This window comes from Urocampus carinirostris, chromosome 12 (genome assembly GCF_059441175.1).
Source record: "Urocampus carinirostris isolate Australia breed hairy pipefish chromosome 12, RoL_Ucar_1.0, whole genome shotgun sequence".
Lineage (NCBI taxonomy): Eukaryota > Metazoa > Chordata > Actinopteri > Syngnathiformes > Syngnathidae > Urocampus > Urocampus carinirostris.
In genome coordinates, this window is record NC_142360.1 from 31042147 (window position 1) to 31055249 (window position 13103).

At 39.8% G+C, this 13103-nt stretch overlaps 1 protein-coding gene across 3 annotated transcripts in view; it reads left to right on the plus strand.

Moving 5' to 3' along the window:
• ryk (receptor like tyrosine kinase) overlaps window positions 1–13103 on the plus strand; it is a 36968-nt gene that overhangs the window by 7646 nt on the left and 16219 nt on the right. For 2 of the 3 annotated variants that reach the window (XM_088348990.1, XM_088348992.1), the window contains exons 2-7: window positions 3395–3516; window positions 3596–3695; window positions 5630–5761; window positions 5901–5972; window positions 8006–8147; window positions 8218–8318. In XM_088348990.1, coding sequence (XP_088205116.1) covers window positions 3395–3516; window positions 3596–3695; window positions 5630–5761; window positions 5901–5972; window positions 8006–8147; window positions 8218–8318 — 669 coding nt within the window. The remainder of the gene's footprint in view (window positions 1–3394; window positions 3517–3595; window positions 3696–5629; window positions 5762–5900; window positions 5973–8005; window positions 8148–8217; window positions 8319–13103) is intronic. The other variant, XM_088348991.1, reaches the window with a different exon arrangement.

Here is a 13103-nt window from a genome sequence, read left to right on the forward strand (position 1 = left end):
GGCTTCAGCACACCCGGGACCCTACTGAAGATAAACGGTGCATATAATGGATGGATGGATGTATTTTGTCTGTTGATGCCCTTGCAACATCCATAGCAGCCTGGTAATCCTGGAAGGAGGATTACCTCATGTGCAGTTTCTTCATTTTCCTCATACTTAGTTTTTTTTTCAGTTTTTACTTGCAATCATGTAGGTTTCAGATTAGGGGATGATGTAATAGTGGTCTGTGCAGTTCTTTGAGATTTTTTAGATTAAGGGCTATACAAATAAACATGACTTGACTTGACCTCATGGCAGAGGGCAATAGTGAGACCAAGGATTCTGATATGGACTGTGAGGAGACTCACAGTCCAATATGGCACACCAGCCCCAAATAATAGGATTAATGCTGGTATTAGTATAAGTAAAGCGATCCAGTAATTTTTTTTTTTTCGTTGAATGGACTTTTTTTCATAATGGAGGTTTACTTGTCTATTGATGCTTTTGTTCATTTGTAAGTAAAAGTAATACAACAAAACATTTTTTTTATACTACAGTTTATATATTGCTTTCTTTCTCTGCATATTAAAATATGTAGTTAATTTATTAGTACATTTGAGTGTGGCTCATAGACATAAACCTCAACGCATGACACTGGTTAATACCCACTCAAAATGAAATACTGATCAGGGCATAATAAGGGACCATTGTATTTATTAAAGTGCGAGTAAATGATGGTGTCAATTTACTCCTTATTACAGAGGTCAAGTGCATTTGAGTAAAGTGTTCCTGTCTCAGTAAGGTGACGTTTTGATCCCAAAGGAAGTGATCTCTCAAAAGCAAATAAACACATCGCCTTGCTGGAATCCAAAACATTAAACCCCAATGGACAAACAATCCTGTTAGCATCCCCATTAGCCTCACAGTCCAATTCTAAAGCAAAAGCTCTCAGTAGAGTGAGCTGTTGTTGGTTTTTTGAGACTCTTTGACCTTTTTGTGCTAAGGTTGTCCAGGTTGAGGGTTGAAAACTAGTCCCTCTACCATGCCTGGGTGCAACCCTTTATTGCCGTCAAAGCGCACGGCAGGCCTCACGTCGAGACAAGGGAGGCACACAGAGTTCAAGCCAGAGAATGGCAATTATCACAGCACCAGGACAGCTTTCTCACAGGAGGCCCATTAGACAACGTATTGTGTGTTTCGTTCCAGCTGTTTCTCGACCTGCCACAAGTGCAACATGTCCTCGGCACTGTGACAAAGCACAAACTGTTGCTGGGCTACACTTGTAGCTGACAATTGTGCCAATTGGTACACTTGTATCCTTTCAAAAGTCAAGTGAAAAAAAGCAGAAGGGAGCATTCGCTTCTTAGTTATTATTGCGCGTATACTGTAAAAGCCCCTACATTTTCCCCAGGTTTTAAACCACGCGATTTATACAATGATTAGTTTTATTTTAGTTCATTTGTTGCATTATATTTAATTAAGAACAATTAATAAAAAGTTGGTCTACTTTTTGCATAGAGCGGAATATAACTTTATCACTCCTATGTGTCATTATTATTATTTCCCTAGAGTCTTGTTATATGAACCTATGTAAAGTTGTATATTCGTGCGGTATTTGTTATATGTAAACACACAGAAGAGCTAGCTGTGAGACACACTCATTAAGGAAGTCGAAGGGGTAGGATGAAATGAGCATATGCGTCTTCCTACTAGTTTTTGGACATGTTACGTTAAACCTGTTTTTGTTTTTTGACTTGTTGTTTTGTTTTTGTTATGTCTGAAATAAAATCAAGGGAATATCTTTAAGAAGAGTTGAGCATGCCACCGACAACTTGCTCTACTTGTTGACTCGAAAGGCTCTTGAGAATCAGTTATTGGTGGCCTAAAACATGCCTGTTTACATGGGGAACAGCACGAACAAATTTTTTACCAGATGGTTCTCTTAACTACACAAACTTGCTACTGTATTTTATGGACTATAAAGCGCATCTGATTACAAGGCGCAGCTTCAATAATATTTCTTTATGAACGTTTTTTTTTGCATTTATAAGGTGCACAGGACTATAAGGCGCATGAAAATAAAACTACTGTAAGAGCAAGATTTGCATTTAGAAAAATGTCAAAAAATGTAAACGTACTTCATTTAACATAAATATTGGGAAATCATGGTTTCACAACGACAATGAATTGATTGATTCATAAATGGTTACTGTATTTATTAGAATTTAGTTGTAATCATGCATTTCAGATTTTAATTAGTCTATTTACGGTCTTATAAGGCGTACTTTTGGGTTTCTGGCAAATCTGAGGTTTAAAGGTGCCGCTAAAATACGGTGCTTTGTTGCTATAATATTACTGCCATGTTACAGGCACTGTTAGGAAAGAAAAATAATGTGTCAGTTGTTGGGGTACTTAGCTAAAAGTAACCAAAATGTTTCCCCTGAACATACTGTTGTTAACTCATACGATCCATAATTACAGTATCTTGTTTAGGTGTCAGTTTTACAGTCAACCTTATTCAGGAATGACTAACAGCCTGAAGTAAAAGCATGTTTACCTTCCTTTTCTGAGAACTGCGCAAACGTGGGACTCTTTGGTTTCCAATCAGTGATTTTTATCCCCGATTGTTGACAGCAGCAGAATGAAAACGGGAACAAAGCAAATGCCTTAAAAGCGTGTTTTAATAAGTCTAAAGCGTGTTTTGCGTCCCCGTGACTGATTGAAGTAACGTTACCCGTCTGTTCCGTACTTTGATCTATGATCCCAAGTTGAAGAAAAATCTGCCCTGGAGGCCTGACTGTTAACACGCCCACAGCCACCACCACCGCCCACACAGTGCCTTTGTAGATATCCCCTTTAAGATGTCGCCCATCTGCTCTGTGAGCTGGCAGCAAATGCCTGCAATGTTTTAATTGAGTCAATGTGAGAAAGTGGTCAAAGCCGGAGGCTGTTGAGCACATTTTTGCTTTCAAACAAGCTTCTCGGAGTTAGGACTAGGGGTTTAAAAGACCCTCCCCATCACCCTACCATGGTGGGGAAATAAAAATTTTGTTATGACTCATTATCAAAATAAACATGGTGTGGCCTCATACACTTCTATGTCTGTGACGTTGTGACTTTTTTGAATAGTTCTCTTAACCCCTGGGTAAAATTGCTCTCATTTTAGAACTCGTCTGTGTTTGAACGTTTTGAACTTTTTCACTTGTGGCACTGAAGGGTTTCAAGTGCTTGCAGATGTGCTCAGGCCATCACTCTTGTGTTGGTGATGTGCGTGTTCCCTAGCTGGAAGCAACAATGCAGGATTTTCCAACATTTTTAGAGCCAGGGTCCTTGCGTTAGAAAGATCTAACAATGCCATCAAAAACGTCACCAGATACAAGTACTGAATCCAGTTTGATCTGTTTTCACATTTCAGGTCTAGATGCTGAGCTTTACTACGTCCGAGATGACATGGTTAACCACAACGCCATGTCATTCACGATGCCTGTGCCTAGTGAGACTGACAGCCTTCACTTTACCTGGCACTCCAAGGACAAGGTAACCACCAACATGGATTGATGTGCAATATAGTAATCAGAAACCCGTTTATACGCAAAGTTATTTTTTGGTTTCTTAGGTGGACTACCGCTTAGGTTTTAAAGTAGAGAATCCTGCTGCCATGAACACACCCCGGAGCAACATTTCCAGCCAAGGGGAGCTTCCTCAAATTCCTTCCGGTTTGTTGAGAATGCTGACTTAATTTTACTACCCCTCATGAATTCAAAGTTTTATCTACATTTAATAAGTTTTGAAATAATTTAAGTGAAAAGGTATGGACATTGATACTATTGGAGGTTGCCAGAGTTAAGCATGGATCGAAAAATTGATTTTGATTTAAGTCTTAATTAGGAGAACTCTGCAAAAGACTGTGGCTTTTAGAAGTAAAGGTTTATATTCACTATCTTTTTACCAATGATAAACAGGACTCATTGGGGTCACTCTCTAAAAAGTGTAATCCCACTTTATAACACAAACATTTTGAAAACATTACACTAAATATTTAAAATAAAAAGCCATTGTAAAAATGATGCACCTTTTAATACAGAGCAGCACCACTTTGTTTTATGCTGACTTTGAAAAACACCCTGAATTTAAGATATCATGAATAACCAAATTTTTTAGATTTATGTTAAAGGCAATAAAGAACTGCCAAGTTCATGGGGTGTCCTCAACCCTGACACCTTCCAGAATAGGTGCACCAAAGCACTGTAGTGACGCAAACCCATTTAGGCATTTTAGAAGCATCCAGAAATCAGACATTGAAACAGCTTGAATCTATTTATACTAGGGGTCTCCAATGTGATGCCCGCTAACAACATCTGAGTAGCCAGCGAACAAGTTCTGAAAATAGCTCACCAGTGATGGGTTATTTTGATTTTCTAGTAAATTCGATTTCTAACTGACATAATGTTTTTATAATAATTTCAATTTGGTAATAATACAGCAACAACAAAGTAACACAAGTTATTATTTTAGAAATGTATATCAAAATGGTGACCCTTCGTGCCAATAAAAGTAGCTCTCCGCTTCAAAAAGGTTAGTGTCCCCTGACTTACATAGTATTCTTTCGACTTTTTTGGTGGTTTGACTTTAAGGTCCTCGGTACATCGCAGATTACTTTTTGATAAGTTGGATTCACTAATTAAGACAACGCTATTACCATGTGACTTTACAAGCGCCGCTATCCTCGACCAAATCGGAGAATTTCCTTCTGTTTCCTGGGCGCTGATTGGCAGTTGGGAAGCAGCGTGTTTCCTGGAATGGACGTCCTTTACCCATTTAACTTTCAACATTAAATAAAGGATGATCTCATCCACGTCACTCTCCGAAATCAGCAAAGTATTGTGTTTGGTCGTTCACATCCTGTCTTTTCACAAGTGGTGCCCGTACACTGCGTGCCAGAAGCATAGACTTACACTACTTATGGATGGATGCAATTGTTACATCCACTATAAAAGCTTCGCCGTTGAGGCAGAAAATAAAACTGAAATGTCCCTGAGAAATCTACCAATACATATTACTCTGTTTAGCTAGTAAACCGGACTTTGCGTTTATCATACAAGTCCACAATGCATTGCAGCATGAACATATTTCAGATGAGGGAAATTGTGCTTTCAAGTAAACAGATTCTTTGTTTTCTGTTATAGTACATATGGTTCCTACTTTGTGGAAATTCAGTTAATATGGGTGTGTTTGGAACTGAAAAACTACAAAATTCGAGGAAATACTGTACTGCTAAAATGTCACTACAGGTACTCATTTTGGTAATATTGATAGATCTATAAACTGACTATTTGCACAACAATTTATGAATAATCACTTAACCTTACAAATGACAACTGAGCCAGAATCTGGACACTACTTCAATTCTGTAATTTTTCACATGCCACTAGAAGGCGCACTCTAGTTCCAAACCCTAATTTCCACTTATTGGACCTGACTGTTTCTTACACGACAGCAATCATCCATTAGCATGTGAACATAGATGTGAAATGTGTGAATGTCAGGCTTTGTAGAGTGTTTTTTCACCGTGAACTTGATAAAGCACTGTATAAGTACTTGATTTACCATTTTCAATTTTGAACATGACTAAAAGTTGTTTTCCTTACAGTTTTTCGAGTGGACCTCTTCTGTTCGGGCAAGGTGGATGGCGAGGCTTTGGTGACGGTGCAGCTTAATGTGACCCTGCACGCCAACAACTACACAGTGCTCAACTTCAAGAGGAGGAAAATGTGCTACAAACGTAAATCGAGAAGTTTGTTGAATATGTGGGGAGGGTTTAGTACAAATAATGTAAATTATTTTGCATGATTACACCAAAACGGTTTGGCCGCTTACTGGTAGCTTCTAATGTTGGTGCCATTGTCCTTTTTCTCGGACAGGAATAGATTCCGACTCGAAGATTCCATTTCCTTTTAACAACCACACTCTTCACACGCTTCAACAGCCTGAATGTGAGTACAGCTTATTCTGGATACATCCCCTTTCAAAGCCTGAAGATTGGCATCCATTGACTTCCATCTGTTGCTTGTGCAATTTGTCACGATTTAAGGTTAGGGTTGGTTGATTTGAAAAGGCCCTTTGCCATAACCAATGAATTATGGAGAACAACTGGCTTAAACAAATAAGTGTTGGACATATCAAAGCTTTACTCGGCAGAACCTGTCTGACATTAAGTTGCGCCAAAATTGAGTCAGGTTTTTTTCTCTTTTAGCAGACAACAACTAAAAGTTTGTTCTGGATATAATGATTTTGGCTCCTTAACAGTAGCACTATGAGGAGTTCTAGATGTTAATGAATGGTGAACAGTATATGTCCAGGAGTGGGTTGTTCTCCATATTTATCTGGATACCCATCTTATGTAGTCTTAGGCCCCCTTTGTGAGAACGTTGCCATTAGTGCTATTAGCAGTACCATTAGCGTGTCGCCTTACTCCTGCTTCAGCAAGCTGGGATTACCCCAGGCATTTAAGCTTTGAGTAAGGTTGCAGTTGTGGATATTTCTTTTTAAAAATGCAGATTTAAAATTTTTAATTTTGCTGATAACGGACATAATAATATAATAATAATAATAATTTCCTTGTATTGTCATTCTGTGTAACAATGTACACAGAACGAAATGTCGATTGCATCTGACCCGATGCAGCCGCAGCCAAGAGAGGGCGCCGCCGACCACTTTTTAAGTCTTAGGAATGACTCGGCCGGGGCGCGAACCCGAACCTCCCAGTCTCAAAGCGGGCGCCTTACCATCTAGGCTACTAGAATGATGATGATATGTTTATTGACTGTTGAAGTACAGTAGTAGTTTTCGATAAGAAATTATTCCCAATAACAAATTTACATAAATACAACTGTTTTATATAATAAATACCGTAAATTCTGGACTATAGAGCGCACCTGATTATAAGCCGCACCCACCACATTTTAAGAGGAAAACCGATTTTGTACTTACACATGCCGCACCTTTATATAAGCCGCATGCACCCACATTAAAAAAATGTAACACAAACACAAATTTAACCCAAACCCGACATTAAGTCCCGCGATTGAAACTGAATGTCCTTCATAAAAGTAAACAGTTCAACAATCACAGCCGGCAAAATGAACGAAAAATTATACCGGAACGTAAGGTTTGATGCAGACCTGCAGAGTCTGGGTCCAGTTGAAAGTGATCCAAGGAAAAAAGTGTATATTTCCAAAGTTAAGGGTGGGAAAAATATATATCCACTATTGTCCGCCGCGTCCACAAACACTCACCTTTATCGGTCACCACTTCCCATCACCCCCGCGTTTGTTTCGCCCCTTCTTTTTTATTCGCCCGTGCAAAACATATAATCATACATATTATACATGGTTACACATATTTACAAAGAAAGACGGTACACCGAGAGAGTTTTCAAAGCTTTAATAATAATATTATAACTTTCCTCCCAAACGGTGCCTGTGACAGGGCAGTTAATGGTAGCAACACGCACGCAACACAGTAAACGGGTCTGTTAAAAAAACATACCGTATTTGTAAAAATCACGGTAAACCGTCCTCATTTTCCTCCTTAGAACTGAAGCCATCAAAGTTGTCTTCCTTTGTCATATAGACGTCGTCCCACGCTCCCTTATTCCAAAACACGCCAGCAACACGCTCGCTCCTTCTTTATTGGACTGCTCGATTGCTTTTAGCTTGAAAGCTGCGTCATGTGCCTTTCTTTTTGCATTTTGCATGATGAGGGTATATTTACGCAAATTTAATTTATGCACAGGCCATGAAGTTGCAGTCTTCCTCGGCGCATATATTCCACCGGTCTAAATCTTACCTTTTGTACTCGAGCGCTTCTGGCGGCCGTTAGAAAAATTACATAAATTGGCCGCATCACTGAATAAGCCGCAGGGTTGAACGTTTGGGGGGAAAAGTAGCGGCTTATAGTCCGGAATTTACGGTAATAAGATAAATAATCAATTGTTATATGCAATTTTTATTTGTTTTTTCATCAGTAGACGGCATGATTGCACCCACCACGTCAACCCAAGTTTTCTACATCAGCGTGAGCGTGTGCTGCATCGTCATTTTCTTGGTGGCTATCATCCTAGCCATCCTGCATCTTCACAGCATGAAGAGAGTGGAATTGGAGGACAGGTTGTTCCTTTGATACAAATTTTGGATCTTCCCTATTATAATTAGCTTCTTTTCTACTTGACTATTGCAGTGTAAGTGAAAGTGGAAGCTCACAGGGACTCTCCCAACCTTCTACACAAACCACACAGTACCTGCGGGCCGACACACCCAACAACGCTGCCTCTGTGTCCAGTAAGAATTTGTCATTTTTTTCCTTCTTCAAGCATCAAAACAGTGTTATTTTCCATTTATTTTGAAATAATATTGTGTGGCATAATATACAATTTAAATGTTCCTTTGACTTTTAAAGGAAGTTTAGGTTAAGCTGAATCAAATTTAGTGAATAGGAAAATGTAAGATGTAGCAAGCTAACAACTCTACAGTAGTACAGATGGTTCCACACATTTTTAGTACTGTGTACCAAAACCATAACCTGAAGATGTAAAGTGTTAAGACAGCATTTCATTTATAATCCTACTGAGGATTGCTTAAAATGCTACTGGTGAATGTGGTATCATTGCAGTAGATTACACACTTTATCATCATGTGGCATTCCACCATTTTTGTCCTAGCTTAAATGTGATTAGGGTGCAGGAATGCTGTGACTAGAACTGTGCCACCTCTTGTTTTCGTTGGTTTAATGTGTTATAGTTGTAAACATAGAGCACAGGCTTTAATGATTTTGACACATGCAGCCACATGGTAAAAATACTTTTTTTAAGGACCAGAATAACTTCACAAAGTTGGATATTCATCCTTCAGGCTCTGACACTTTTAGAATGTTTCCAACCGCATAATGACACAAGCAGGGGGAAGTCTTCCATGCCCCAGTCGCCCTCTTGTGGATTCAATGCTAATCTCACACTGTATTTTATTTTTACTTGCACACTACACTACACTATACTTGACTTTTCCTGCGTATGAGCAGTGTTGGGCACGTTAGTTTAAGAAAGTAATTAGTTATAGTTACTCACTACTTCTTGCAAAAAGTAATCGAAAAACTGAATACTCTAGTAAAAGTAACTAGTTACGAGGGAAAGTAACTATTTCTGTTACTTTAATGAAGAAGTTGTTGCTTGTCAAATAATTTGAAATTTTCTGAGCAGTATTCAAGTCAGTTGAATAAAGAAGAACACATAGATACTTGTGTTATAGAACCTTATCATATGTATTGTACCTCACCAGCAACATATTTATCCAACACTTGAACTGCAACAAAAATAAATTGTAATTAATAAAATTAAAGAATAGTAAACAATATAAATTAAGTTTAATAAATTAAATCTAACTTGACTAGTCCATTGTAGAGATGGGAATTCCGACTCTTAAAAGAACGGGCTTTTTCGGCTTGCCTCAGTAAAAAGGGCTGGCTCTTTTGACTTCCAAATATCTTTTCAGGTTGTTAAGTCCATATACCGTATTTTCACAACTGTAATGCGCATCTAAAAGCCTTTATTTTTACTTTCAAAAGCTGACCATACGCCTTATAATACAGGCAGTGCACAATTATTAAGCAAGTTGTATTTTTGAGGATTAATTTTATTATTGAACAACAACCATGTTCTTAATGAACCCAAAAGTCTCATTAATATCAAAGCTGAATATTTTGGAAGTTGGAGTGGGGCTTTTTTAGTTTTAGCTATTTTAGGAGGATATCTGTGTGTGCAGGTGACTATTACTGTGCATAATTATTAGGCAACTTAACAAAAAACAAATGTATACCCACTTGCAAGATGGCGGCGCCCTGATGGCTGCGGCCGCATCGACTTGCAACGGTTTTTTTACGCGTCGGCCATAAGATCCAGTCTTCGACTCAGTTTTGATGGCGCACAAAGTCGGCTCGAACTGCAGATTAAGTTACGATCGCAGTTTTTTTTTGCTGGATATGCGATCATCCAGACATCAAGCGCTTGATGTGTATTAGCCACGGACTGCTATGTCGACAAGACCCAGCAGCCTACAAGGCAGCGAAGCAGAGTGGCAAGACGGCAGCGTTACCGCCGAACGAGGACATCAGGCGCTCGGTGCTACGACCACTCGACATCAAGCGCTCGGTGCTACGACCACTCGGGAGTGTTTATTAGCCACGGACTGCTATGTCAACAAGACCTACAAGACCAGCGGCCTACAAAGCAGCGAAGCAGAGTGGCAAGACAGCGGCGCGACGAAGAAGCGGGCCGGGCTAACAGCTAGGCTAAAGGCTAACCCCTCGACGAAGCGGGCCGGGCTAACAGCTAGGCTAAAGGCTAACCCCTCTAACATTCGCTCTCTGGACAATAAACTGGACCATTTAACAACTGGAAGAGGCATCGAACCGCGAGATGACGAACTGCTGCGCTAAAATTCTGACGAAGACATGGTTAATCTTATCTATCCCGGCTGACGTTCAAAGAAACTGTGCGGGTCAGATGTATCGACATTTCGTTCTGTATACACGTGTACACGAATGACAATAAAGTAAATCTGAATCTGAATCTGAATCTGAATTTCAATTATTTATTTTCATCAGGGAAACCAATATAACAGCTCAACATTCACAAATATACATTTCTGACATTCAAAAACAAAACAAAAACAAATCAGTGACCAATATAGCCACCTTTCTTTGCAAGGACACTCAAAAGCCTGCCATCCATGGATTCTGTCAGTGCTTTGATCTGTTCACGATCAACATTGCGTGCAGCAGCAACCACAGCTTCCCAGACACTGTTCAGAGAGGTGTACTGTTTTCCCTCCTTGTAAATCTCACATTTGATGAGGGACCACAGGTTCTCTATGGGGTTCAGATCAGGTGAACAAGGAGGCCATGTCATTAGTTTTTCTTCTTTTAGACCCTTTCTTGCCAGCCACGCTGTGGAGTACTTGGGTGCGTGTGATGGAGCGTTGTCCTGCATGAAAATCATGTTTTTCTTGAAGGATGCGGACTTCTTCCTGTACCACTGCTTGAAGAAGGTGTCTTCCAGAAACTGGCAGTAGGACTGGGAGTTGAGCTTGAGTCCATCCTCAACCCGAAAAGGCCCCACAAGCTCATCTTTGATGATACCAGCCCATACCAGTACCCCACCTCCACCTTGCTGGCGTCTGAGGCGGACTGGAGCTCTCTGCCCTTTACCGATCCAGCCACGGGCCCATCCATCTGGCCCATCAAGACTCACTCTCATTTCATCAGTCCATAAAACCTTAGAAAAATCCGTCTTGAGATTTTTCTTGGCCCAGTCTTGACGTTTCAGCTTGTGTGTCTTGTTCAGTGGTGGTCGTTTTTCAGCCTTTCTTACCTTGGCCATGTCTCTGAGTATTGCACACCTTGTGCTTTTGGGCACTCCAGTGATGTTGCAGCTCTGAAATATGGCAAAACTGGTGGCAAGTGGCATCTTGGCAGCTGTACGCTTGACTTTTCTCAGTTCACGGGCAGTTATTTTGCGCCTTGGTTTTTCTACACGCTTCTTGCGACCCTGTTGACTATTTTGAATGTAACGCTTGATTGTTCGATGATCACGCTTCAGAAGCTTGGCAATTTTAAGAGTGCTGCATCCCTCTGCAAGATATCTCACTATTTTTGACTTTTCAGAGCCTGTCAAGTCCCTCTTCTGACCCATTTTGCCAAAGGAAAGGAAGTTGCCTAATAATTATGCACACCTGATATAGGGTGTTGATGTCATTAGACCACACCCCTTCTCATTACAGAGATGCACATCACCTGATATGCTTAATTGGTAGTAGGCTTTCCAGCCTATACAGCTTGGAGTAAGACAACATGCATAAACATGATGATGTGGTCAAAATACTCATTTGCCTAATAATTCTGCACTCCCTGTACAGTGAGGCTTATATATGGATCAATATTGAGTCGCAAGGTCTCGCAACTAATGCAAGCAGCCGCCGACTAGATTTCCCCCCGTAGGAGAAGTAGTCAGCGCTGTATGCTGGGATATATATACCGGCTTTTCATTTCCTAACCAATGTGTTAATCATCATTTGAATCGGTCACTATTGGCTAAATTTATTTGGAGGTAAAAAAGGCGGGTCCTTTATAGCATCTACAGGCTCGCATAAGCTAAGCTGTGCAAAGCAAAGCCTACAATTGGCCGAAAAATATGTGAATCACACGTTTGGTTGTTCTACGGCCTGGGGAAAATATTTTTTCTACTGTAGTCTGTATTTGTAAACAGGAATTATGGGGCTAAACAGACAGAAAGCAACAAGCAACGTCCATCAATGCAGATGCTTCTCGGGGGATATTTTTTTTATTAGTCTGCATTATTGCATTTTTTTGGAGTGTGAAGATATTTTACTCGGTTAGATTTACTACACTCAGGGATGTGAGAGGACCATTCTTGCGTATTATTAATAAACAAGTTGGCTGCAAGACGTCTTTGGTGAGCTACCTTGGCTTTATATTTTCCCAGTATCTTGTTTCAGACTGATCTTTGTTTCTGTGACGAGTCTATTTTTAAATTAATATCAATTTAATTCAAAGTGTGTATTGTGATATGCACAGTAAAGAACCATATTTCCCCGTACAATAAAATTCTTACTTTTCTGTCAGCATAAAAGAAAATAGTAATTAAGAAATAGTTGCCATTTCTTGAATCCCAAGAGTTTAATCTTTCTAATGATATGTGGAATAACACAAATGAGTGATTTGTGATATTGTACAGACAGATAAATTGGCCGCATCGTTGCATAACCTGCAGGGTTTAAGGCTTGGGGGGAAAAGTCTCGACTTATCGTCCGAAACTCGTATTTCCTTCTTTGCGAGCCGTCGAAATGTTCAGGGGTTAATAAGTTTGACTGAACTATCTGACTGTTTTGTTGACGTTTCCACTGTAGAGCCTTATAGCCCGGTGCGCCTTATGTATGGAAAATATAGGACACAAAACTATTTTTGGGGGGTACGCCTTATAGTCGTGAAAAGACGGTTATACCATTTGTTATTTATTATTATGAATGACTTTAAAAGGGGAAAAATTAGCATTT